The sequence below is a fragment of the Sceloporus undulatus genome, chromosome 2 (genome assembly GCF_019175285.1).
Source record: "Sceloporus undulatus isolate JIND9_A2432 ecotype Alabama chromosome 2, SceUnd_v1.1, whole genome shotgun sequence".
NCBI lineage: Eukaryota > Metazoa > Chordata > Lepidosauria > Squamata > Phrynosomatidae > Sceloporus > Sceloporus undulatus.
The window spans coordinates 137,287,105-137,311,810 of NC_056523.1; the positions used below are offsets into that span (position 1 = coordinate 137,287,105).

General features: G+C 42.1%; 1 protein-coding gene across 4 annotated transcripts in view; it reads left to right on the forward strand.

Moving 5' to 3' along the window:
• Positions 1–24,706, forward strand: part of RNF157 (ring finger protein 157) — a 111,116-nt gene that overhangs the window by 45,383 nt on the left and 41,027 nt on the right. For all 4 annotated transcript variants that reach the window (XM_042452678.1, XM_042452676.1, XM_042452679.1 and 1 more), the window contains exon 3: positions 20,473–20,561. In XM_042452678.1, coding sequence (XP_042308612.1) covers positions 20,473–20,561 — 89 coding nt within the window. The remainder of the gene's footprint in view (positions 1–20,472; positions 20,562–24,706) is intronic.

Below are 24,706 nucleotides of genomic sequence, written 5' to 3' on the forward strand. Positions count from 1 at the left end.
GAGAATACAATAAAATAATGCAGTTTGATACCGCTTTAACTGTCATGGTTCAGTGTTACGAATTCTGGGTTTGTAGTTTTGTGAGACATTTAGCCTTCCCTGTTATAGAGCTCTGTTTCCAGAACAAACTGCAAATCCCAGGATTTCATGGGATGGAGTCTAGAATGTCTAGAATGCAGTAATTCTGCAGTGTAGCAGCAGCCCAAGAATACAGTGATAAACAGGGATGATATAATGTATTGATAGCCCTTTATACTCTTAAATCTAGCTGAGACTCCTCACTATTCTCTCTGTGGAAGCAATGACATAACAGGTCTGTGGTTGCTGTCCAGTTGATTACATGTACAGTGCAGATGGGAAGCACTGATCTTCTAATGTATGATTTCTGATGGCTCATTTATCCATCATGTCTCGGCAAGGGGAAGGAGAGTACTATTGGTCCTCTTGGAGTGAGGAAAAAGCACTTGGTAGTTATGTAAAGCATCTTTCAACCACAAATTATCCTTTATGTTACTCCTTTGGTCCAAGAGGACTAGAAGTTGCCACAGAGAAGACTGTACAGGGAGAATGGGATAGGCAGAATGGTATGTAGGTATTTCTTCCCCTTTCCCCAAAATAGGGAAATGTGTATTTCACTGCTGTAGAGGAGGACTGCACATATGTACAAATACAGTTGCCTCTCCTAACTCGTGGATCTCGGATCTGCACCCTCGATTACCCGTGAAGGGTTGACCTCCATTGTTTCCAATGGCACACGCGCATGGGGGGGTGCCCTATGAAAGCCTATGAGGCTTGAATATGCGCAAGCCTCTTTTTTTTGGGGGGGGGGTGATCCAGAACACATCCTCCACAAAAATGGAGGACCAACTGTATAGACTTGTCTTTGTTAACAAAGAGCTTATCTCCATGGATGATTTACCTTGAATTTTCCCTGTGCGTGCTGCATCCTGTTTATAGGACACTGGACCAAAACCCCTAACTGGATCCAGACTGTCATCACAAAACTCGCACATGATTTGGGACTTCCTTCCCCATACCCACATTTAAATAACTCAAATTTTGCTGTGGGGTTTTCGGTTCTCTTCACAGCAATGACAGAGTTGCCTTTCTACTCACAGTCCTGGTGTACTGCCTGGCACTGCTGCTGTGGGTACATTGGTTCCTTATTTTATGCGGGGAATCCATTCTGGACCCCCCCCCCCGGGTAAAAGAAATTGTGCATATCCTTGAGCCTCATTAGAAGTAATGGGGCTCATGCTCACGGCAGTGTGGCAGTGGCGCGTACGTCATGGGCACACATGCCATTGTTCCTTCCGGCGTGCTGTGCCACTTCTTCTGGCACTGCTTTCAGTGTATGCTGAAAGCAGCGTATAATGTGCCCATGTATGATGCGAGCGCACTGTACAAGTCACTCTGAGGCCAGAACAAGGTGTCCAGCATGAATAGCATGGCTGGATACCTCATCCTGACCTCAACAGTGGCACCGGGTGACAAATGGGAGCCATATACGAAGCCCCCCATTGTTCACTGTGAGAATCAAAAACTTGCAGCAAAAGAGAGTAGGCAAGGGGCTAATTTGGAGGGAATGTGGGGCCAGAATACTGGGGGGGGGGTATTCTTGCGAGTGTAGACTTGACCAAAGTCTCTTACAAAGAAGCTCCTTTCTATAAAGTCTTTTTATGCCTAGCCAGTCCCCTTTTTCCTATTTATCTGGTTAGAACTTTTTTGTTTTTTGTTTGACAGCGTTAGCATTGGGAAGAAGGTGAGGGCTGGAGGAACAAAGACTTTCAGTGCTGGGTTTCAGCAGTGTGCCTATACTAAACAATATAATAAACAAAACGAGATGGGATGGAGTGGGATTCTGCTCTAGCTCACCCTACTGCAGCTGTCTACAATAGAAAGATAAACAGCAGCTGCCTCCTGAATCCTTTACTGAGTTGTGTGATCAGCAAAAGAGAGAGAAAATGGGAGAACTGATAAGTCTGCATCATCAGCTGCATCATCAACTGCCCCCAGTGTATTAAAAACCATAGATCTATATGTGTGGCCACCAAAATGGAAAACATAAGAAAAGTGGATCCTGGACAAAGAGAGAAAATAATAATATATGAATGCATTTTTGAGGTTTTCAGGTAGTCTACAGAAGGTTAAAATGCTTTGTTTGCTTATTGTTTCATTTATTGTTACTGTTTTTATCGTTGTGTGGCTTCAAGTAATTTCTGATGTATGGTGAGCCTAAAGTGAATGGGGGAGAATTTACCTTTATGTCCACACTCTGTATAATTGTGCAGTTCTCACAATGCAACTTGATTCAAAGAAATCCAAGGAGAGAGCAGATTCTTATGTACTGAGGTGCCAAATAGTTTGGCTTTTTGGGTTCAAGACCATCTACGTATATATTCTTGTGTTCTCAGTAGATAATCTTTAGCCTTATTTCCATCATTTATAGAAGAAGCCCGACATTTTGATTGAAAGCATTCTGGACAAGCATTTCTCCTTCACCACCACCATCTCCTTTCATTCCTCTATTGGGTCTATGTGTTTGGATTTGTGTATTTAAAGAGCAGGCACAAAGGAAGTGTCCATGATCCCATCTCTCAAACTGGAGCTTTATTGCCTGTTAGCTCAGCAAAGCGTTAAATGTCAGACACTACTGCAGACCTCCAGGACATACAAGATGTTAATTATGGATAGAGTGCCTTTTCTCTTTCTTTCTTCCTTGACACATTCAGAGCATTGGCCTTTATACAGAATGATTGGAAGGTGGAAGGTGAGTTCCTACCATGTCCTGAAATGCTCCATAAGAGGAAGAGAGCAGAAGACATTTGGAGTCCAATAGCATGATCAAGGAATTTAAAATAATAATTCAGTGCCTCTGGTGGTTGAGAAAGGAATATGTACCAATGGCATTGCATATTCAAGACACTCTACCACTGTCATGTTTCTGATTACTGTCAACATGTTAGTTACTTGATTGGGTCTGTGGGTGGATGACTGAGGCCATCAGATACCAGACAGACAGCAAAATTTAGTGACTTTTGGTACCTCTTCGTCTCCAACATCCGGAGAATAAAGGTTTTTACAAAGGAATTTCTAAAAATGTCCACCTATCCTTGAGAGTGTAAGGGCATCCTGGAATGACAGGTCTAAAGGCTATTTGGATATGCAGGGGTACTTAAATACCAGCTTGTTATATATACTGTGTTTCCAATGTGAGAGATCATATCATGAATGTTAATAGTCTGTTGCAGTGGTTCTCAACCTTTGGTACTCCGAACGTTTTGGAGTTCAGTTCCCATAATTCCTGACTATTGGCCAAGTTGGCTGGAGCATTTGGGATATGAAGTCCAAAACAAATGGAGGACCAAAGGTTGGGAACCATTGGTGTTTTGTAATGGAAACTACAGTGGTCCCTTGCCTTATGCAGGGATCCGTTCTAGACCCCGCCGCATAAGGCAAGTTCCACCTATGCTCAAGTCCCATTGAGGATAATGGGGCTTGTGAACATGGCCTTGTCTGCACAGGCCAAAAGGCATGTCCCCCCCACCCATTCTGGCATTGTCCTGTTTGGACGGTGTATGCCACAGTTCTAATATGAGTAGTCTGAACAATGTCTGGTGTGTTCCGCATCAGAACTGCTCCTGGAGTATCCTGGCCAGTTCAGATAAGGCCTAAGGCTTGGAAGGGCAACTGTGGAGGAACTAGATTAAGATTCTCAGGTGTAAAGTTATATCATTATATGCCGAACCCAGAATCACCCATGCCATAGAATTTCTGTTTTCTCTGGATGGATATGAAAGCTGGACAGTGAAGGAAGCTGATAGGAAGAGCAAGTCAAACCTTAGAAGCTAATATGACATACTTTGGACACTATGGCATTTTAAAAATGAGATGCTCCTAAACTTTCAGGGACAACAGAATCTTGGTATCTTCTTCTGGTTTCCCTACATAGGGAAAAATGTTGGATCACATGAGTAGTGCTGAGAGATGTTGCTGGCAAATAATACTGTTGAACAATTTGTTCTGTGGTTCCCTGCTCATGCTGTGTGTAGTCTTCTTCATGCTTGCCTCTTGCTTCTTTAGTTTTCCCTTTCATGATGTGGGCCCATTGATTTCCCTGATCCTGTGGAATACAGAAGCTGCCTTTATGTAGCAGAGAAAAGGCCATCAGAGGCTATGGGCACATGCTGCTTCCAGCCAGGAGGGCACCACTTTTTCTCTAGAGATCAAAGAGTCTGGGAGATGCTGAGTGTTGGTCCTCTGTCAGGCACCAGGTCCTTGTTTTGTGTTCTAAATGCCTCTTATTTACATCTGGCACTTCCTCCTAGCAGGGTGTTTGGCCTCAGTGTGTTTACTCGCCTATGAAGAAACAGCTTACTCTTTGGTGCATCTCTTACTGAGCACACTGTAGTGATTCATCTCAGCACAGCCCAGGGCTGGGTTTGGAAATGATTTTCTCTAGCTCTGAATAGCCAATATTGAACAGTGTGAAAGTTACTAGTTGTACTGGCTGCTTTTTTAGTCGACTCAGGAAAATGTGTTGTGGTGTGAATGGACTGGTGTTGAACTTTGTTGACACACTGATCAGAATGTTGTAAAAAAGAGTGAAGAAGAAGAACTGCCCCTGCTGGGCCAGACTAAATTAATCCAACTTCTTATTTTTCATAGTGGAATAGCCAGTTTTTAGCAGGGCATGAAGAGAAGAACTCCTCCTTTGGGGTTTGTCCTCCATGCTCCTAAGCAGCTGGTCCTATCCTGTTGACTGACCTGCCCTCCTGTGTTATCAGAGGTACTCCAGGGCCTTAAGCCTTGCTCTTTGAGGTGGGAACAAAGGCACAGCTCCTTCAGATTTGCTCTGTGGCACATAATGCCTTAAGACAAGGCAAAATCAATTTATGCACATGAGCCAATGTGGTATAGAGGTTTGAGCATTGGACTATGACTCTGGAGACCAGGGTTTGAATCCCTGGCTTGACCATGTAAATCCACTTGGTGACCTTGGGCAAATCACACTCTCTCTGCTTCAGAGGATGGCAATGGCAGCCCCCCTCTGAAGATACTTGCCAAGAAGAAAACCCTGTAATAGGTTTGTCCTAGGGTCTCCATAAGTCAGAAATGACACAACAATATCAACAACAATGTACAAAACATCATACCTCCTTTTATAATCTCAAAAACAAACAACTTATTTTATCACTTAAATACTTTATGTAGAAATAATCTCACAAATTAAGTTCTCTTGTATGGATTCCATAAACAGAGTCAATTTTATTCTGAGTCGTAAATCACCAATTTACTTTCTTTTTTGTCATAAGCATGATACTCCATATTCTTTTCCTTTAAAGTTTTTTGCATGCAGGTTGTCTTTGTTCTCCTTGCTTTTGCTGACAAGATCTGCATAGGTGTAAAAATTATGAATAAGCATGACTATATGGAGATTATTGCACACACCTTATGCAATCTTTTCCCAAACAGGATACATGTATGTTTAGGCTTGCCATAACCCAGTGGGAGGCGTGACTCCCCCGATTTCTAGGGGGTGTTCCCGGTCACGTCATGCCCTTGGGTGGCTGCCCGGCTCCTGGCCCTGCTGCATCCCTATATTGTGATGGGCTGGAGCTGGCAGGGGAGGGCTCTGCTGCTCTGCCTTGCCCCTATTGGCCAGCCCTCCCAAGGAGCAGGCTTAGTCAGGCAGGGCAACAAGGTGCCAGGAGGAGGAGCAGAGCCAGGCAGGTCGGCAGCAGCAGTGGCCCCCGCCCATCCAGGCAGGCCGCTGGGAGAGGGGAGGAAAGGGCCCTGGCCTCTGGGGCAGCCTGGCTTGGGGAACTAAAGGACCCTTTCCTGGAACCCCTGCCCCCCAGCCCTCCTCCTCCTCCTCCTGCTCTTGCAAGGAAGGGGCTCTGAAGCGCCAGGAGAGCTGCCTCATTAAAGGGGAGGGGCGCCTCAGGGACCCAGCCATCGGAGAGGAAGAGGAGGAAGAGCCTCGGCATTTAGGCTCAGAAGAGGAGGAAGGGGAGAGGCAAGAGGGCACCTTCCAGGCCCCTCCTGGGCCCCAGGCTCCCCCCCCAGGATTGCCCCCATCGGACATTGGAAGCCCCCTCCCCAAGGCCCCCCAAACACACACCCCTCTCCTCTCTAACCATCTCTCTGACTCCCTCTCCTCCTGTTACCCCACTTTAACTGAGCCCTCTCTAACCCCCTTCTATCTACCTCCTTCTCTCCATCTAAACTCCCCTCCAACCCCTCTCTATCTACTCCCCCCTCTCTCTAACCCAGTGATCCCCAAACTGTGCTCTTGAAGGAATTTTGGACTTCAGCTCCCAGAATCTCAGACTATTGAGTAACATGTCTGAGGCTTCTGTGAATTGAAGTCCAAAATCTCTTAAAGGACACAGTTTGGGAACCACTGCTCTAACCCCCTTATATAATAATCATCATCATCATCATCATCATAGGATTTATTTATATACTGCCCAATCACTGGGAATCCGAGTGGTTTGTGAAATTAACAGCCAAACTACACAGGCAAATCAGCTCCTGGCACTGAACAAGCAGAGCTCTGCTCTGGAGCCACAACAAACTACATTTCCCAGAATTCTATAGCATTGATCCAGGACAGTTAAAGTCCTGTCAGACTGGGTTATTTCTGCAGTGTGTATGTAGTCTGAGAGCCCTGCAGAGAGAACAACTCTGGTGCTTTAGAATTTAAGCCCATCTAACCCCCCTCTATCTAAGTTCCTTATTTAAGTCTCTTCTAAGCCCCCCTCTAACCCCTCTCTATCTTACTCCTCTTTATCTAACCCTAATCCCCTCTAGATACCCCATCTAGCCCTCCTTCTATAGCCCCCTTTCTCAAACCCCCATATTTAACCCTCCTTTCTGTTTAATCCTATATTTTTTAAAAAAGAAACCATCAATTTTTCATGTCCTCCATTTTTATAAAAGTGTCCTACATTTGTCCCGGTTTAGAGGTCCTGACTTATGGCAACCCTATGTATGTTTAACTGTCCATAATGGATCTTACCACATTCTCCGGTAGCCGGGCATATGCAGCCTGTATGAAACCCATATTTCCAGCCTGGATTTTCTCATCCTGGAAAAGCCACAGGATAAGACTTGAGTAGCATATGGGCTGCATATATCCGGCCACCAGAGAATGCGGTAAGATCCGTTATTGACAGTTAAATGTGTGTGTATCCAGTCGGGGAAAAGACGGGATAAGGTGCATGCGATAATCTGCTGTGTTGATTAACTGTGTGACTCTTGTGTTAGAAGATGTGTCTTTAACACCTTCCACAATTGTTTTTTCATCACTTTTTTACATAATTACATTCCCATCATATTGGCAAAAGTCCTCCTTTGTTCTCTAACATTAATTTGAAACATTTAAATACATTTTAAATTATTTTGCTGAAGTATATATATTTCTACTGGATCAAGATCTCATACAAAAAAATTATTTGAAAGCTGCACCCACTAGATGCATTTTTAATTGACCTTTTTCAAATGTATTTCCACTGTGCATCTTTTATATAATAATGAATTTTCCTTTAGGGAAATTCTTATCATCTGCTTCACCAGTGTTATTTATATCCTAGATAACTATCCTTCTCATAGTCCTAACATCACTGTGTCCTGAAAAGCGGTAAGGGTTATTCCTGTATCAAGTTTTTTGAACTGCTTTTAAATAAATAAATTAAAAAATTAAAAATGTAGTTTTTCATTCCTTTATTACTCCATTAAACAGGATGGATATTTTGAAAACCGCCTTGATTCAAAATGGATTATTTAAATCTGGCCCCTCAAAGCAGATGAATTTAAATCAGGTTTTATATTTTAATGATTCCTAACTTCTGAGAAGCATACTAATTGACTGTTCACAATAATTAGCAGACGTTGTTTTGTACTGAAGGCCTGATTCTGTCAATAATCTTCCCTGAATATATTAAAATTAATATCAGCCTGTTTTATTCATCCTCACGTTCATATAAAATTAGGAGGGAATGAAAGTTGGTAAACAATTAAATATTTGAGTTAATTAAAGGAATGGACTTCAGTGATTAACAGGTAAGCATGCTCATTTTTGGTATTGAATTGTGCAAATTCTTTTTTAACATGAAATTTCATGCAAGGGGAAATTATATTTCTAATAAAGGAAACAAACTTTCTATTGTAGTGCTTGAAAGTATTGCTCCAAATTGCCCAAACTTTATTTGTGGTAGGAACAAGTCTAGTTGACTTGTTTGACTCCAGTCTTACACATCTTGGCTTAAGAGGGAGCCAGACTGATTCTAAAATATTTTGTACTATATTTCTCTTGTCTGTAATACATCTTAATCTTATCTTTATGTGACATTCAGTGAGTAAAACAGTGCTTGGCGTGTGCTTTTCCAGTTCCCCAAGGGAGGTTGGCTAATCCCATTTGTTTGCTGACCTAGACAAGATATCTGCTAATTCTTCTCTTTTTGTGAGCACTAGATCTATTGCAGAGGCTTTTAAAGGACATACTGGCCCTTATGGGAGCTTTAAGGCTTATACAAGAACTGTACTATCCACCTTTTTGATAAGCAGGGAACTTCAGGCATCCCGCTGATATCTGGAGTTCCTAACCAATGTTTTTCTGTATTCATTCTAGAAACTTGTTTAAAAAGAGCCTAGCATTGCATCCAGAACAGGCCATACCATGAGGCACAGTGAGCCAACTGCCTTAGGAAGTTGGTTTTGGTGACATGAAATAGCAACGAATTATTATCTAATTTGTTATTGTTATATTTTTACAAGAATGAAAAGTACTACAGTTTGTACAGGGTAAGTACTCCCTTATCCAGAATTCTAAAATACTCCAAAATCTAGCATTGTCCACATGAGTGGCTGAGATAGTGACACCTTTGCTTTCTGTTGGTTCCATGTACACAAACATTGTTTCATGCATAACATTATTAAACAATATTGTGTATAAAATTACCTTCAGGCTATGTGTACAAGTTGCATACAAAACACAAATGAATTTCATGTTCAGACTTGGGGCCCATCTCCAAGATATTTCATTACGCAAATATTCCAAAATTCAGCATCCAAAATGCTTCTGGTCCCAATCATTTTGAATAAGGGAAATTCAACCTCTGGTGGAGTTTTCCATCTGAAATGCCAGAATAAATTAGTTGGATTTATGTACCTTCATCTTGGAGATGGACGCTGGCCACCATTTGTTTGCCCTTTCCCTTATACATATGACCCTGACTGTGCTGCTAAAATTAAATTATGTAAATAAAATAAGAATAGGAATAAGAACAAGAATCAGACTAACTAGCTTGATCCACTGTGCTATTGTTGGAAATCAGCATTTCCCAACCAGTATTCCTCCAGAGGGTTTGGATTATGAACCCCATCATCCCTGACCATTTGCCATGTTCTCTGCAGCTGGTGAATCCAAAAGTTCTGGAAGGACCTGGACTGGGAAGCAGTTTATAAGAGTAATATACCTTAAAATTTCTCATTTGAACTGGGTGATTGGTTATGTGTGCTTAAGAGGTTACTGAAGCGTTATTGGCCTGAAATCGAACCAAACAAGAATAACATTAATTTGCAGCTTAGTCTATATCTGGAACTGAACCAAAAATTGTCTCACTGATTTTGGGCACTTTACAGAGGTTGCTCTTATTCAAGTGTGTATCTGTAGCAATAACATGAAAATCCTATTATTATGTCAAACACCTCTGTCTAAGAGTTATTTGATAGCTTTTTCTCTTGTGGGTCTGCCATGGATCTCTGTGTATGTCCTTGGCTGCTGTATTCTTTTTGAAAGTAACTGAAGATCAATGCCATATTCCAGTATTCTGCCAACACAGCAAAATGTAGAGTAGAATCCACGCAGCCATGCCAGAGTCAGAGACTGTAAAGGTCTACTGTAATCCATTTAATCAGGGACAACCACTTACACTGCAATTCCTGGGGAGTCAGACAGTATTTGGTTGTCTCCATCTCAACTGGAATAATGCTTACAACATTCTTGACTGTGGGGTGCTTGTCTCAAGTAACAATACATTTGTTGCCTTGTGTATCATAGGTCCAAAGCACACTGCAGAAATAATCCAGTTTGAGACTGCTTTAACTGCCCTGGCTCAATGCTAGGGAATTCTGGGAACTGTAGTTTTGTGAGACATTTAGCCTTCTCTGTCAGAAAGCTCTGGTGCCACAATAAATTACAATTCCCAGGATTCCCTAGCACTGAGCCAGTGCAGTTAAAGCAGGCTCAAATTGGATTATTTCTGCAATGTGTTTTGGACCATAGATACAGATCCCCAGTCTAGGAATCAGATTATACTACTGTATATTCAGAAAACAACTCCCATACGTAACAATGGGAAGTTAACTCAATAACCATTTACTTACTATACATGATCAATGTTTAATTATAAAATCCACAATTTATTGTTGCTGTGGTGGTTTTTAAAGATTTAGGCGGTATAACAAATGCCATGGGGTGGTGTAAGGTTGATCTCAATGCCTTGATAACCTTTTTGTCATTTGTGCTAGTTGTGCAATTTATAAAAAGACCATTTTTGTAGAAACAATACCTCACAATGATACAAAAGGCAAATTATATTGCTGGAATGAACTTAAGAAATCTTGAGGTAAGCAGAAGGCAGATTTGTGTGCAGAAGGACTGTAAATTCTGTTATGGTCTTATATTGTGTAGCAAATTCTCTATCATAGGCGCTTTCCAGACCATCCAAAAGGGCGACTCCTCTGAGCAGTGTGGTAATGATGCCGCAAGGCACCAATGGCGCACTTGTGGCATCATTACTGCGCCGCGACGTGCGAACGCTAAGCGTCTGCTACGTCAAGATGGCAGTGCCCATGTAGAATGGCCGCCACCATTTTGTACATGCTCGGGCATGTACTAGGGTTGGGGGCGTCCGGAAAGGACACCCCTTTCTAACCCTAGTATGTGCCACGCACACACTTTTGGCCCGTGCGGAACGGGCCTTAGAATACTTGAAGTGTGCACCTTTTACACCAGATTGGGAAAGGACATCCTGCAGCTGTAAGGTCAGCCCAGTCTTGCCATAGAAATCAAGGAGAAAGATAAGACTGGGAAGTACCCTTTAATGAGATGGGTTTCTCTGTACAGTATTTAGTTATTCTAGAAGACTCTGAACAGAGGCCAAATGAAGCGACTTGGAAAGTGCTCCAAAACTGTGCTCCAGGCCTTAGGACTGGAGCAAAAAGGAGCTAGGATAGTCTGACTCCTGGCAGTGCTCGTCAGCCCCTGTATCCATGGCCCAACTTGGGAGCAGGCTGTGTGGACAGCAAGGTTCTGACCCACTTTCAGCCAGAGTGGACGTGCACTGCTCTTTCATGCCCATCTGTTCCACCTGTTTAATTTAAAATATAATTGTAGAGTTCAGCTTTGCAAGACAAAGAGGCGCAAAGTCAAAATCTGAAGAGGCTATGATGGAAAACTGTTATGTGTTATGAGAAAAAGCTGTACTGAAGTATTTAGTAGGCATGAAATCCAGAAATGAATTATGTTGTTAAGCAACCCCAGTAGTTCTTATGAGGAGAACCAGCATAGTGTACTGGGTTGAGTTCTGGGAGACAGGTTTTAAATTTTTACTCAGCCATGGAGATCCACTTGGTGACCTTGGACAAGTCACACTCTTCTAGCCTAGGATGAAGGCAATGGCAAACCTCTTCTGAATAAGTCTTGCCAAGAAAATGCTTTGGGTCTACCTACAAGCTGGAGCAGGGTTCCTAGTAGGACTATCAGGCATGGAAGTAATTTGTATAAAGGAAATCAGTAGCCCTGTGCTGCAATGTGGCAACAGTTGAAGGAGGGATGGCCTAATGGAGTTGATCTTCCAGCTGATGGAATGGTGCTGGTTTACTTCTCTTCTTCTGCCATAGCCTGATGACATGGCTGTCTGGTGAAGTAGCTTAAAGTGAGGAGATATTTAGACAAAATTCCTCTCGTCTGAAGTAAAAGTAACCAAAGGAGATAAAGGATACAGATCCAGAATGGACCTTCTAGAAAATGACCTAACAGTACTACCTTACAATGGGCATTACTACTGTGTCCCAGCATGCTCCTTTATCCAGGATCTTCTTCATCCCACTCTTTCTAAGAGCTTTAGGGGCCATTCACCTATTGTTGTTTTTTAGTGCAAGTATGTGAATAATCTCACCCACACATTCTGGATTTGTTTTTCACACTGTGGAACTGCACCTGTGCACGTCTCCATTAATTTGGTTGCTCACACATGTCAGCACTTGAATAAGTCAATGATGCTAATGTATTTGGAGCACTTGAAGGCATGCAGAATTTTATGCCAGTTTATACCGGGTCTATTCGCATCAGTTATTCACACATTGAGAATCCAAATCTTTCAGAAAAACTTGGAAAAAAATCTGACATCAATTACCCTGGGTTGTGGATTTTTTATTTATTTTTTGGGCAGCCCCCCCACTGCAAATTTGATTGGATTCATTTGAAATGCATGTTAAGCTTTCAAAGTCACACTGGCTTCATCAGGCAAACAGGAGAAAGAAATTTAAGATGTTAGTCCTAGGCCTGCATTTTCTGTTTCTGGTCTTAGTTCAGATAGTAGGGAGGGCTGTCTGCAGGCTGGCACCTGCCCCTTTAGCCATGTGGCCACTGGTAGATTTTCAAATTCAAGGAAATTTAATGTCCATTTGCAATTCAAAGAAGATGTTTCTTTGGAATCCAGCATGTCTCCTTCCTTTGTGAAGCCACAGGCTCCTATGTGCATAGAGAACACTGAATTTCTCAAGAAGTCTTCATGTTTTGCATCAGGAAAACTTTTGGTGCCATAGAGGTAAAGCATGCCAGTCCAATCTCAATACAGTCAGCCCTTCCCTTACGCAGGGATCCGTTCCAGACCCCACCCCACCCCATAAGGGGAATTCCTCATATGCTTGAGCCCCATTTAAATGAATGGGTCTCGTGTATGTGGCGACGCGGTGCACATGCCATTACCCCCTTTCCAGTGCAGCTTTCAGCGTATGGTGTGCCCGTGTATGGCATGGGCGCACCGTATTAGAAAAAGTTGTTTTGTCTTTGTTTGAGGCAGAAGCCTCAGATAGCAAGGACCCAGTGTGCTGTCTCTCTCTTCCTCTGTGACAGCTAAAATGCAGTATCTTGAAATCCAAAAAACGTCTAGGGGTAGTTTTTTTCCTATTTTAATTGGTTTAGGAGTTGTCCTTGATGGGCATCAGATTTATAGTAACATCAGACTGTTACCACTTGGTGGCACCAAAAGGCTTGAGGTAAAGGATATTTGTTTCCAGTACCACAGTGTGTAGGACAACAGCCAGTTATCCTTCCTTCCTCAAGAACTAACACATTTTAGGTTGTCATTTGGCAGTGTGGAGATAGTGTTCTGCTGTTTAATATGCCTAAAGTGTTAGAAAGAATCAGAGCTGGGGTTTTTCTGTGTACAGTTTATATGGGGATTGACATTCATTGTACAGAATGTTGCCTGATTCTTGGGAAGAATCTTTCTCATGAGCCAAACTATGATACATGTTGATCCAAGGATTGCACCCTCCCGTTTCATGATGGGGGCTGTTTTCCACTAAAGCTGCATTTTCATTTTTTGTGTGTGTGACAAATGCACTGATTTACAGTACACACAACACACCTTGTAGGTCTAGAGTCACTGTTTTAAAAGATCCATTGTATTGTGTGGGCTTTATGATGTGTCATGGTCACATGTATGCACCAGAAGGTACTGTCTCTTGAACAGTCTTGGGCTGAAAATGTGCATGGAGACACTGGTATCTTTTAAGAACAGGCAAGGAACTGGCAAAGCAACCTCTTGAGTATTCCTTGCCTTAGAAAACCCATGAAGTTTGTGGGGTCACCATACGTTGACAGGTGACTTGAAGGCGTGTGTGCATTCACACACCTGTGGAAGTGTGATAGCTTCCATTGGAGTTTAATAAGGTTTTGTTGTTCAAACACAAAACTGGTTTGAATGGTGCAATATAGAATGCTAAATATGCTAGTTCAGCGCCTCTTTTCTGCAGCCACACCATTGAGGAAATAGAAAATTTCATACTACAACCTATTGGCACATTTACCATAGATCAGCCTCCCCTCAACCTGCTCTCTAGTGTGAATGATCTTCTCTTGGCTGTAATTTCCATTATCCTTACCCAAGCATGACCAATAACGAGGGAAATGTAACCCAGTGCATCTGGGGAGCACCAGGTTGTGGGAAGCTGTGATAGATGACTGTATGGTTCACTCTTGCTTGGGCTCAGTGTTCCTTTGGCCTTTTGTCTCTTTTCAAAAATCAATTTTTCATGTTGGCAGTTTCCTGCTTGAACTTGCAGCATGTAAACAATTTGAAAAAAATGGTAAGAAATTAAATGTATAATAGTGCATAATACTTACACCTGCTCCAGAGAGACACCTGAGATCAGCCCTGGATTCAGTACTCTCCCCTTCCCATTTATTTTAGCTTCCTGTAGCTGAGGCATAAAGGGAACATTACCTGTGGTTTCCCTTTGAGGAAGAAGGAAGGATTTGCCTCTTCAAACAGTTACTTTTTAAAAAAATCAAAGGTGCAGTGGCAGGAAACAGGGAGCGTTATAAAAGCAGAGGGAGATATGGCCAAAGGAGAAAGGTATGTCCTCATGGTGTAGCTTCCTCCCAAACTGTCTCCCATTTCAGGCAGGCTAATCCCTGTTTATCCATGGGAACCTAGTGGATGACCTTGGGCAAGTCATATTTTCTCAGCCTTAGAGGAAAGCAAAGGTAAAAACTCCTCTGAACAAATCTTGCCAAGAAAACCCTGTGATAGAATTGTGATAAGTTGGAAATAACACCAGAACAGTTCCAAAGTGTGTCCTTCTGGTTATGGTTAGTTTTAAGTTAAGACTGATCTGTTGTTTCCATGGGGGGTGCAAAGTCCCAAGCCACCCCTGACAGGGTGACATGGCCATGTTTGTTGAAGTCCCCAACAAACCAGGGGTACACCAGCAACTCCTCTGGACACCACCTTGACTAGATCAGGAATGGTGGTGCCTGGGTTGTTGTTGTATGTCTTCAAGTCATTTCCAATTTATGGTGACCTGGAAGTGAACGTATCATGGGGTTTTCTTGGCAAGATTTAATCAGAAGGGGGTTGGCATTCCCTTCCTTGAGGCTGACATAGTGTGACTTGCCCAAGGTCATCCACTAGGTTTCCATAGCTGAGTGGGGATTCAAACCCTGGTCACCCAGAGTTCTAGTCCAATACCCAAACCACTACATCATGCTGGCTCTCATAGCCAGTGTATCTGAATCCATTTCAATTTTGCTTTAGTCCAAATTATGCAACAGAGTTGCCTTTGTGAACAATCTACACCAGGAACGGTGTGGGATGTGTGTGTGTGTGTGTGTGTGTGTGTGTGTGTGTTACCGTTGGTACTGTTGGAGCTTTCAGCAGCTTTTCAATGTAATCAGCTATGGTATTCTTCCGATGTCTGGTGTGAGACTTGGAGGTGGAGCATTGTGTATTTTCTCCAGTCTTTCCTGGAGCTGGAGGGAGTCCTGGTTGATACCATGGGTGTTGGCCTATGATGTCCCTTATGGATTCATATTGTCCCCCATAATTTCAACATTCAGTTAAATAGTATATCCAAATATAATGCTAATCTAGTTTTTAAAACTATGACTATTTCTTTCCAAGTAAAATACTTCCTTTTGTGTATCATAAAATTTGTCATGCCTGTTTTCATCCACCACCCCCCCCACCCCCCGCTACATCTCAGATGGCTAAAACATAAAACAGTGTACACATGCTTAGTTAGGAATTGTAGGGTGCAGCAGTTTGTAGGTCTTTCTTTAGTACTGGATATATTCACAGTTTTCTACCACATTAAGGCTTTTATGTTTTTATGTTCCATACACATGCCAAATTGTGCAATCTCATATGATCATTAAGTTATTAAGGTAATGCTTTATGTTGCTAACACAGTAAAAATCTTTCTGAGTGTGATAGGAAAATAAATATTGTATATATTTCAGTATCTCCCCTTCTACTTTTTTGGGGGGAGATATACTCACCCCTCCCTACACACAACATCAAAATTCCTGGAAATTGTATAAGCCGATAAGTCATGCATTACCATGGACATAGCAGACCTTACTGGGGAAAGAGCTCATCTGGTCTGAACACATGAAAGCTGGTTTAAAGCATTCTTGACCTTCTCTGCCACCTGAACCTGTAGGAGAAATTACCAGCTGGGATTCCAGTCCTTTGGGAGGAGTGCAGTCCAATGTAGGATAGATTGAACACTAATCATGGACAAATGCCATCAGCTCACAAGAGTATGTGATAGTTCCTTTTGCAGGGGAACACACTGCATACCACACTTTTTAGAAATGTTTTTATTATTTTTAAATATTACAGAAACAAGTTAATTACCAGCCAAACCCATCCAGTCTTCCCTGATGTTGCCCTTTTTCATCCTTTACGATGATCCCTCATATATGGATCCTAACTGCACTCAGTTCTACAACATCATGTACAGGTATATCTCACTTAACAAAGTCTCAAACAGTGAAATGCATCTTTACAATGTCTTTACACCTGTCTTATCCTCAAGCTAGCTGAAAGGCTTTTTAGCAGCATTGGCATTGGCATGATGGAGAAAATGGATTGGAGAAACACAAAGGCCTGTTGCAGACTGCCAAAATAAAGCTGCTTCGGGTCTCTTTGGAGGTATGCTATTTAAATGATGCATGGGTCCAAAGAGTCAGGAGGTCGCGCCAAAGCCACACTCCATTCCTAAGCACTCGAGTGCAGCTTTGGTGCAGCTTCCGGATCCTTAGGATGCATGCATCATTTAAACAGCATATCTCCAAAGAGACCCGAAGCAGCTTTATTTTGGCAGTTTGTAACAGGCCAAACTTTCTATGTCAAGTTGCCACAGCATATCTGCAGTAAACAATGCAAAGAACAAAGCTAGAATAAGGAAAGAATGGGACTCTGTTCTAGTCAGTCCTACTGTAACTGTGTGTGCCCACAACAACAGGCAATATACACAGTCCAGAATTCCTAAATGAGCATGTATGAACAGCAAAACACAGAAAAAAGGGGAGATCAGAAAAACCTGCCTCTACAGCAACCCCTCACCATGTTAAAAAAAAACACAAACCCCCCAAAACTATAGATCTATAAGTTTATCCACTGAATTGGAAATCACAAAAAATGGGCACTGGTAGAAGAAAACACTATCTTGGATGTCTTTGGTAAGAAGCTCTCAAGTGACTCTAAAATGTTCAAAATGTTATTGTCTAGTCTGCATATTTCATTTCATGTGTGCATATTGTTAGTTTTAGGTAAAATATTTGATGAAAAGTGTTGAAATGCTCTTATTTTTGTGGTCTATGAACTATCCTTATTCTTTTCATGTTATTTCTGCCTCTGATACCAAATTTTCTGTTGAAGAGCTAACAACCAGGAACATATTTACGTTGCTAACTGAGATAGGCCTGCACTTCATTTGCACCTGCTTATGGGTATTCATAGATAAGAGATTCATGTAACAGGTATACTCTTGCAAACTAGACAGTTACATAGTGAATGGGGTAAGGCGGCAAGGAATTGTGAAAATGACAGTATAGAAAGAAGATTTGGGGCACTTAGCTGTGTTAGACTGATCCTCAAACAGTTTCAAGAAAGTGGAACTGTTAAAGTATTTCTATCTGCCTCTGTCTTGTGGAACACCTGAATGGTGTGAACAGGCTTTGTTTTGGATTTATAAATGAGGCAAGAATGTCACTGTGGACGAGAAACAAAGTTGGGAAGGAGCAGTGGTGAAAGGCCAGAGATTTCTCCAAGTAGTGTCCAACTCTTTTGATAATTTCTTAAAATAATGCTACAAGGTGCATTCTCATAGGTGTTAGCCAACTAACACCAATAACTCAAGGTCATTAAGGGCAGTTCTCCATATCACCCTGTCTTCTTTGCAAGATCGAGTTTGCATGGGTTGCACAATGCTATAGTTGCTTTCTGGTCTATTCATTTCCTTTTCTTCCAAACAAACTTGTCTGTGTCCCCCTCCCACATACTTTTTGCCATGCTTTCCTACAGGTGACCAGTAGCAAGCTGGCATACCGTATATATTCATGTATAAGTTGACCTCATGTATAAGTCAAGGTCAACTTTTGGGAGCAGAAATGTGGATTTTTATATGACCCGTGGATAAGTCGAGGGTCAGTCTTAAGGGGGCAGCCCAGCTGGGGAGAGGCTCCGGGACGATCAGCGCCTCTCTAGCCGGGCTGCCTTATAGGAGGAGGGAGCACGGCTGGAGAGAAGCCTGTGAGGGACGTCCTTCCCAGGCTTCTCTCTAGCCAGGCTGCCTTCTCATGAGGCCTCCTTATGAGGAGGGAGCCCGGCTGGGGAGAAGCCTGCGAGGGACGTACGCACGCCCTTCCCAGCCTTCTCTCTATCCGGCTTCCCTTCGCAGGAGGAGGGAGCCCGGCTGGAGAGATGGCTGCAGGGCAAACGCGCGCCCTTCCCAGCATCGCCCCAGCAGGGCGCTTGGTCGGTGGACCCCACTGACCCTTGTATACATCTACCCCAGGATTTTGGGAACCATTTGGGGGCAAAAATTTCTTGACTTATAATCAAGTATATACGGTAATTCCTTTTTGTCTATGGAGCATAGCTGGTTAAATAGGGAAATCTTCATTATGAGGCAGGCAGGCAGGCAGAGAATTATCACTGTACCACTGCCAGATACTGATCTAAATCAACATTGTGCTGTATCAGCAAGCTAAAAATATCCTCCTCTTACTGAACTGGGTACATTAGACTGCTATAAGAGCAACTGAAAACAGAGGAAGTGAGTCTGCATAACAGGCTGAAGAGGTACTGCAAGCAGCTCCCGTGTTCTCACCTGAATGTACTGAGTCTCATTCATGCTTGCATTAATCTGTTCACAGTGTGAATGGAAAGAGTCTGTGTGCCTGCTTTTTTATTGTCCCTATACACATTTCAAGATAAAAGGTTCCCAAGGCAGCTATAATGTGTCCACACTGCATGCAGGAATATATTCTGTTCTGTTTGGGAGGTTTTACAGTGACAATGGGCATGGAGGGAATGTAATATGAACAGTGTTTGCTGGTGACCATTTTTGCTCTGAGGAAGTGGAGAGCAGCTAACATTGGGCATAGGTAGTGATTCAGCTGTATCTGTATTTTTGTTTTCCTGCAGAAGATACTCATTTTGCCTGAAGGGAGATCAAGGCTGTTCCAGAAAGAATGCGTAGCAATTTGCAACAAACTGCAGTGCATCACATCTTTCTCTTTTTACTCTCTTTGCTCTCACACATACTCAAATGGGCCCAACATATTTCATTTGTTTTCTTCTTTTGTACAACTGAAATCCTAAGAGCATACCAGTGAAATCCAGGTGGAGAACACTTTGCTGACACTGAATCACAACAGTTCCCTAGTCCCTTTTCCCTCTGCCCGTTGTCTGCCACAACAAAATGCTGAAACTCAGGAGATGAACTTTACATGAAATAAGTGCTACTTAACATATCTGAGCAGACTTATTTGTTGCTTGAGTGCCGGGAGGGAGCCCAATCCTCAGAGTCATAACCTTTGACCTGACTTTGTCAACTGTCTCCATTTTCTCCTGGATCCCCATGCTTTAAATCTCATCTTAGAAGCTGTTTCCCTCTTTTAACTCCACCCTGAACTGCCCAATAGTTGCCTTTGAAACCACTCGTAATGTGCCATGCATGGTTCTCCCTTATGTCTCAGGATTCTCTGCAGCAGCATCATAAGCATGCACATAGATAACTATTTATGGCTTTTTTCTTTATTCTGTGCCAGGAGCTGATGTGTGTGGTGGTTAGCTGTTTCCTTTCTATGCTCTTAAAATACAAGTCTTGACTTCAGGTTGGCGTGTTGCAGTCTGTCCCTGAGCTAGTTTTGTTTCTCTGACTGTAGCATCCTTCAGAGGACCAACAGGCTCCTGACCTCTTGAGCATGAGGCAAATGGTAGGAAAGACATCAATATGGGGAAAAAGGCTTACAAAAGTCTATTAGAGAAACAATTTAAGGTTGAGTACATTTTGAGCTCCATGGCCCTCCCTTTTTGAAGAAAATGTCCCATGATTCAATATACACTGAGCCTAAGGTTGCATCCACACTGTAGAAATAATCCCGCTTGACACCATTTGAACTGCCATGGCTCAGTGCTATGGAATTCTGGAAATGTAGTTTGTTGTGGAGCAAGAGCTCTCTAACAGAGAAGGCTAAATATTTCATTAAACTACAGTTTGCAAAATTCCATAGCACCGAGCTGTGGCAGTTCGAGTGGTGTCAAGCTGGATTATTTCTGTAGTCTGGATGTATCTTTAGAAAGTGGTTTCTGCAGATCTTATAGGCTGGATGACATCTCAGATATCCAACTTCTTTTGTTTTCCCTCTCTTCTGTCTAGTTTCCCTATGCTGCCCCACCACCCCAGGAGCCAGTGAAGACCCTGAGGAGTCTGATCAACATTCGTAAGGACACATTGCGGCTAGTCAAGTAAGTCTGTAGTTCCAAGATTTGTGAGGGTCAGTTTTAGTCATGGACATTTTCCAGTTCTCATTAGTTAGGGAGATTTCCCATGTCTTCAGAGGTGTGTGCATGTTTGGCCTGTTGGCTCAAAACTGATTTGTGCCTAATTTGTGCTGATTTTGTATCAGAACAACAACAACACCAATATAAATTTAGCTGCCTCTCACCATAGACTGAGGTGTGTAACAATAACAAAACAGACACACCATGTCAGTTAAAACACATTAGTTAAAATGCACATCAATTTAAAAGGACAAATAAGATATACACATAGTAAAACAATCCACATTTAAAATTCACAATTCAGAAATAATCTGGATAAACCTGCCAGTATGAGGCCACTTCACCATCCGTCTAGTCCAGTATGTTCTGGTCAGCTCTGAATTGGCCTTCCCAGCTGTGCTACCTGATATCCTTTTGAACAGATATGTGAGGAATTGATCCCGGAAGAGTCTACATGCTAAATATTGGCTCTGTGGCCCCTTCTCTGTTTCTGCAGATGCCTTTATAAAAATTCCTGCCAGAAATAATAATTCTTATCAAAGATATTGTCTCCATACTTAATGGAAAATAATTGAATTGAATGAAAATTGAAATAAATAAATAAATAAATTCCTGGTCCATAATCACTTATCTGGTAAGACAGCATGGATAATACAGATTTGAGTGCTGCTTGCCTTTGTGGATAATGATAATGGCAAGAAGCATGATTGATTTTTAGATGTCGTAAAACCAATTTTCTCTTCTTTTTCAACATGGTTTCAAAAAGCATCTGTGCTTAAATGGCAGAATGTGTGTTTGGTCATGCCAGTTGTGAAAAGTGCAGATATGTGCATATGGACAGATTGCAATACATCCTGAAGTAGAGACCTGATGCTTTTCTGTTTGCAGTTTGTTTTTAAAAGCCCATGAACATTGTGTCAGAAAAAGATTATCTGTGTGTTCCTCCTGACCCACATTTATATATTTGTGAAGCTTAGGTCTTTGAGCACACACGTACCATTCCAGCAAGTGACTCCAATGTGCTATTGTTGTGTTTAAAACATTGGCACTACTTGAACTTGGCCTCAGAAGACAAGTTAAAAAAATCAGTTCTCAGTTCTGTGTATAACTCTGTTCTGATGTAGCTTGTTGGAAGCAATCCCTCAGCTACTGTGCAGAAGGAGGGGGGATATCCGTGTGTATCCTCAAGATTAGCAAAGAGATTAAGTGTGGCTGTTTCAGGAGGGGAGCACTTATGCAGACATAATGCAAGGCTACTGGGCAGGCTCCTTGCCTCCTTTTAGATATTCACCTCCCTTCCCTGTTTGGCTTTCAGGGTCACTGTGGGTGACAACAAGATTTAGATGGAGTTAAATTCTTTCCTGTTGCTGGGCTGGAACTGGAGCCAGATAAAACCTAACAGTTCAGAGCTCAGGACTAAAGGCAGAAAAAATGACCTAGTAAAGGAAATGGAAAAATCACCTCTGAGTATTCCTTGCCTAAGAAAACCCTATGAAATTCATGGGGTCACCATAAGTTGACAGGTGACTGGAAGGTACACACACACACACACACGCACACGCACACACACACACACACAGAGAGAGAGAGAGAGAGAGAGAGAGAGAGGCAGCTGTACAGTACAGAAACTTTAAGAAGAGGATTCACTACCATCAAGTTCTGTTCCAGTTTCACAGACCCTCTGCTTTTGTTACTAATATTACCCTTTTCTTTCCTTGCACTATTGATTTAATATATTTTTAGTACTTTTGGCCAGTTTCAGAGAGTTCTTGGCAAGGAATGGGAACTCAGATATGCAGAGGTGGAAGAAAGAAAGGGTGAGGGAAAACCTGTGGACTCCTTATCCCAATTCACTGATTTTTTTTAGAGAGATGAGATCCAACAAGAACTGAACACCTTTTCATACTACACAATTATAAAATTATGATTCCACTTTAATTGCCATGGCCACATCCTACTGAAGTAATTGAACTCTGCGGTTTGTAGTTTGGTCAGAAGTGGGGAGAGGAGCTCCCTGGCTGAGGATTCTTAAAGCCCTTTTCTCAACTGCCAGTGTCAGGACTCCATAAGACAGAACCATGGAAGTTAGAGTGGAATCATAGCACTACATTTGTGTGGTATGAAAGAGCACTGAATTTCTGTCTCTTTCCCAGTTCTAAGCAAAATTAACTAAATGCTCATCTGAAATCCTGGTTTAACATGCAAGACTGTTTGAAGGCAGGAAGCTGGAATCAGAGTGATCTCTTCTCATACTCCCAGACTTTACTCTTGCTAACATGAAAATGCCACAGGAACTTATACCAGTGGTTGCTGTTAGTTAATTAATTTATTTATATTCTGCCTTTTCCCTAGCCCTGGAGTTCAAATGAACAAAGTTAAAAGACATACAGATAAAAGTCCACCTAATTAAAACATACAAAAGTTAAAATATAATTAAACACAATTTGAAAGCATACCATCCATAAAACAGCAACAAAACATACAGGTAAAACAATATGTTATTATTTCCCAAAGGACCATTTCAACAAAATAGTCTCTGCATGCCTCCAGAAGGACACTATGGATGATGTTCTCTCCCAAATGTACCTTCTGGACTCAGCTCAGCCTCTTACTTGATAGTACAGCAATGAGTATCAACTTTGTAATGTGCTGCTTGTATGCAAATCTGCTTCAACACACATGATGCGACAGGGCATGTACACATGAGTATACAATTATTTGGAGGAGAAGGGGGTTTGTATCATCCCAGCTTCTCTTGCTCTGCATAGAATGTGGTAGGAATATGACTTGCATCACATCCCTTTCAATGGAGTCTGAGTTTTGGCTGGGTTTAACAGTGATGTGCCAAGTGGGTGGCCTGTATGACATGGTCTTTGTGGATACAATTGCATTCCTTTCATGTACCTTTTTCCCCCCTCAAGTTAAAAAGTGTCCTTGCAATGCAATTCATTTAAAGTGCCATTGTGAGAACATGCTCTCATTCCTTTGGGGTCTTTTTGTTCCTGCAAAGGCAACAAGCCTGTGGTTTCCTCCAGAGAGTCCAGACAATAGGCAAAGGAAGCAAAGTATGCAAGAGAGGTCATAGTTCACATTTTCTCTTTTCATTCTGAACAGTTTAGCACTTTATCATTTTTCATTAAAATGTCAGGTAGGTAATCTGGCTGCTGTCATTTTCTTGTACAATCCTGGAACAATTCTATTATGCTAATTATATTGCTTCTCAGTTTATATCACTTTCATTTCATCCACTTAATGCACAGTTGGAATAATCCTGTGTAATTTTCACTTTTGAATGTGGACATGCTAACCAAGGCTTGACATTAGTCTAGCATTTGTATACTTTTACAGATTTTTTAAAGTTGTTTTTTAAAAGTTTTTATTACTAGGTATGTCACACCCACAGTTCCCTATTCCATTCCCACCTTTGCTGGAGGGTGGTTCAAATCTGCTCTGAGGGGAATCACTTCACAATGTATTTCCCTGCTCTTTATTCTTCATATATAGGAAGAGCCATCATTGTAGGAGAACATACAGCTTAGCCTAAAGGAAGGGGAAAGAGAAAAACACAAACTATTTCCAAAATCATAGGTAGTTGTTGGTGATCACCAGCACAATATCTTGAGTCGCCACTGCACATGCTCTGTGTGACTTTTGTGTGATCGTCGGGGGGGGGGGACATGGGCACTTAGGACTTTAGCACACTACCTCTATCTTGCTACAATGCCATTATTTAAAACAACAACAAAAACACAAGGTTTAGAGCTATTATTATCACACCTCTCTTCAATTGATGGGGGCTATCAACAGTCTCATGTGCTCTCTTGTATATTCCCCCTCAACTCCCATCTTCCTGCCCTATGCCCTACCCAGCATGCCTTTCATATATATAAAAATTGTAATGCAATTCCAGAGTTATGGCAATGTGATTTAGTTAAAAAAAGAAGAAAAAGGGGGAAAGGAGGAGAATGACACCACATGACTGCTCAATATCAGAATTGCTGCAGACTGTCACTTATCACATCTGTGGAGTAATGGGGTGGCAGAGTGATTGACTGCTTATTGATGGGTTTACATGTCAATTAAAACAAGCTTTAGGTGCTAACAATGCT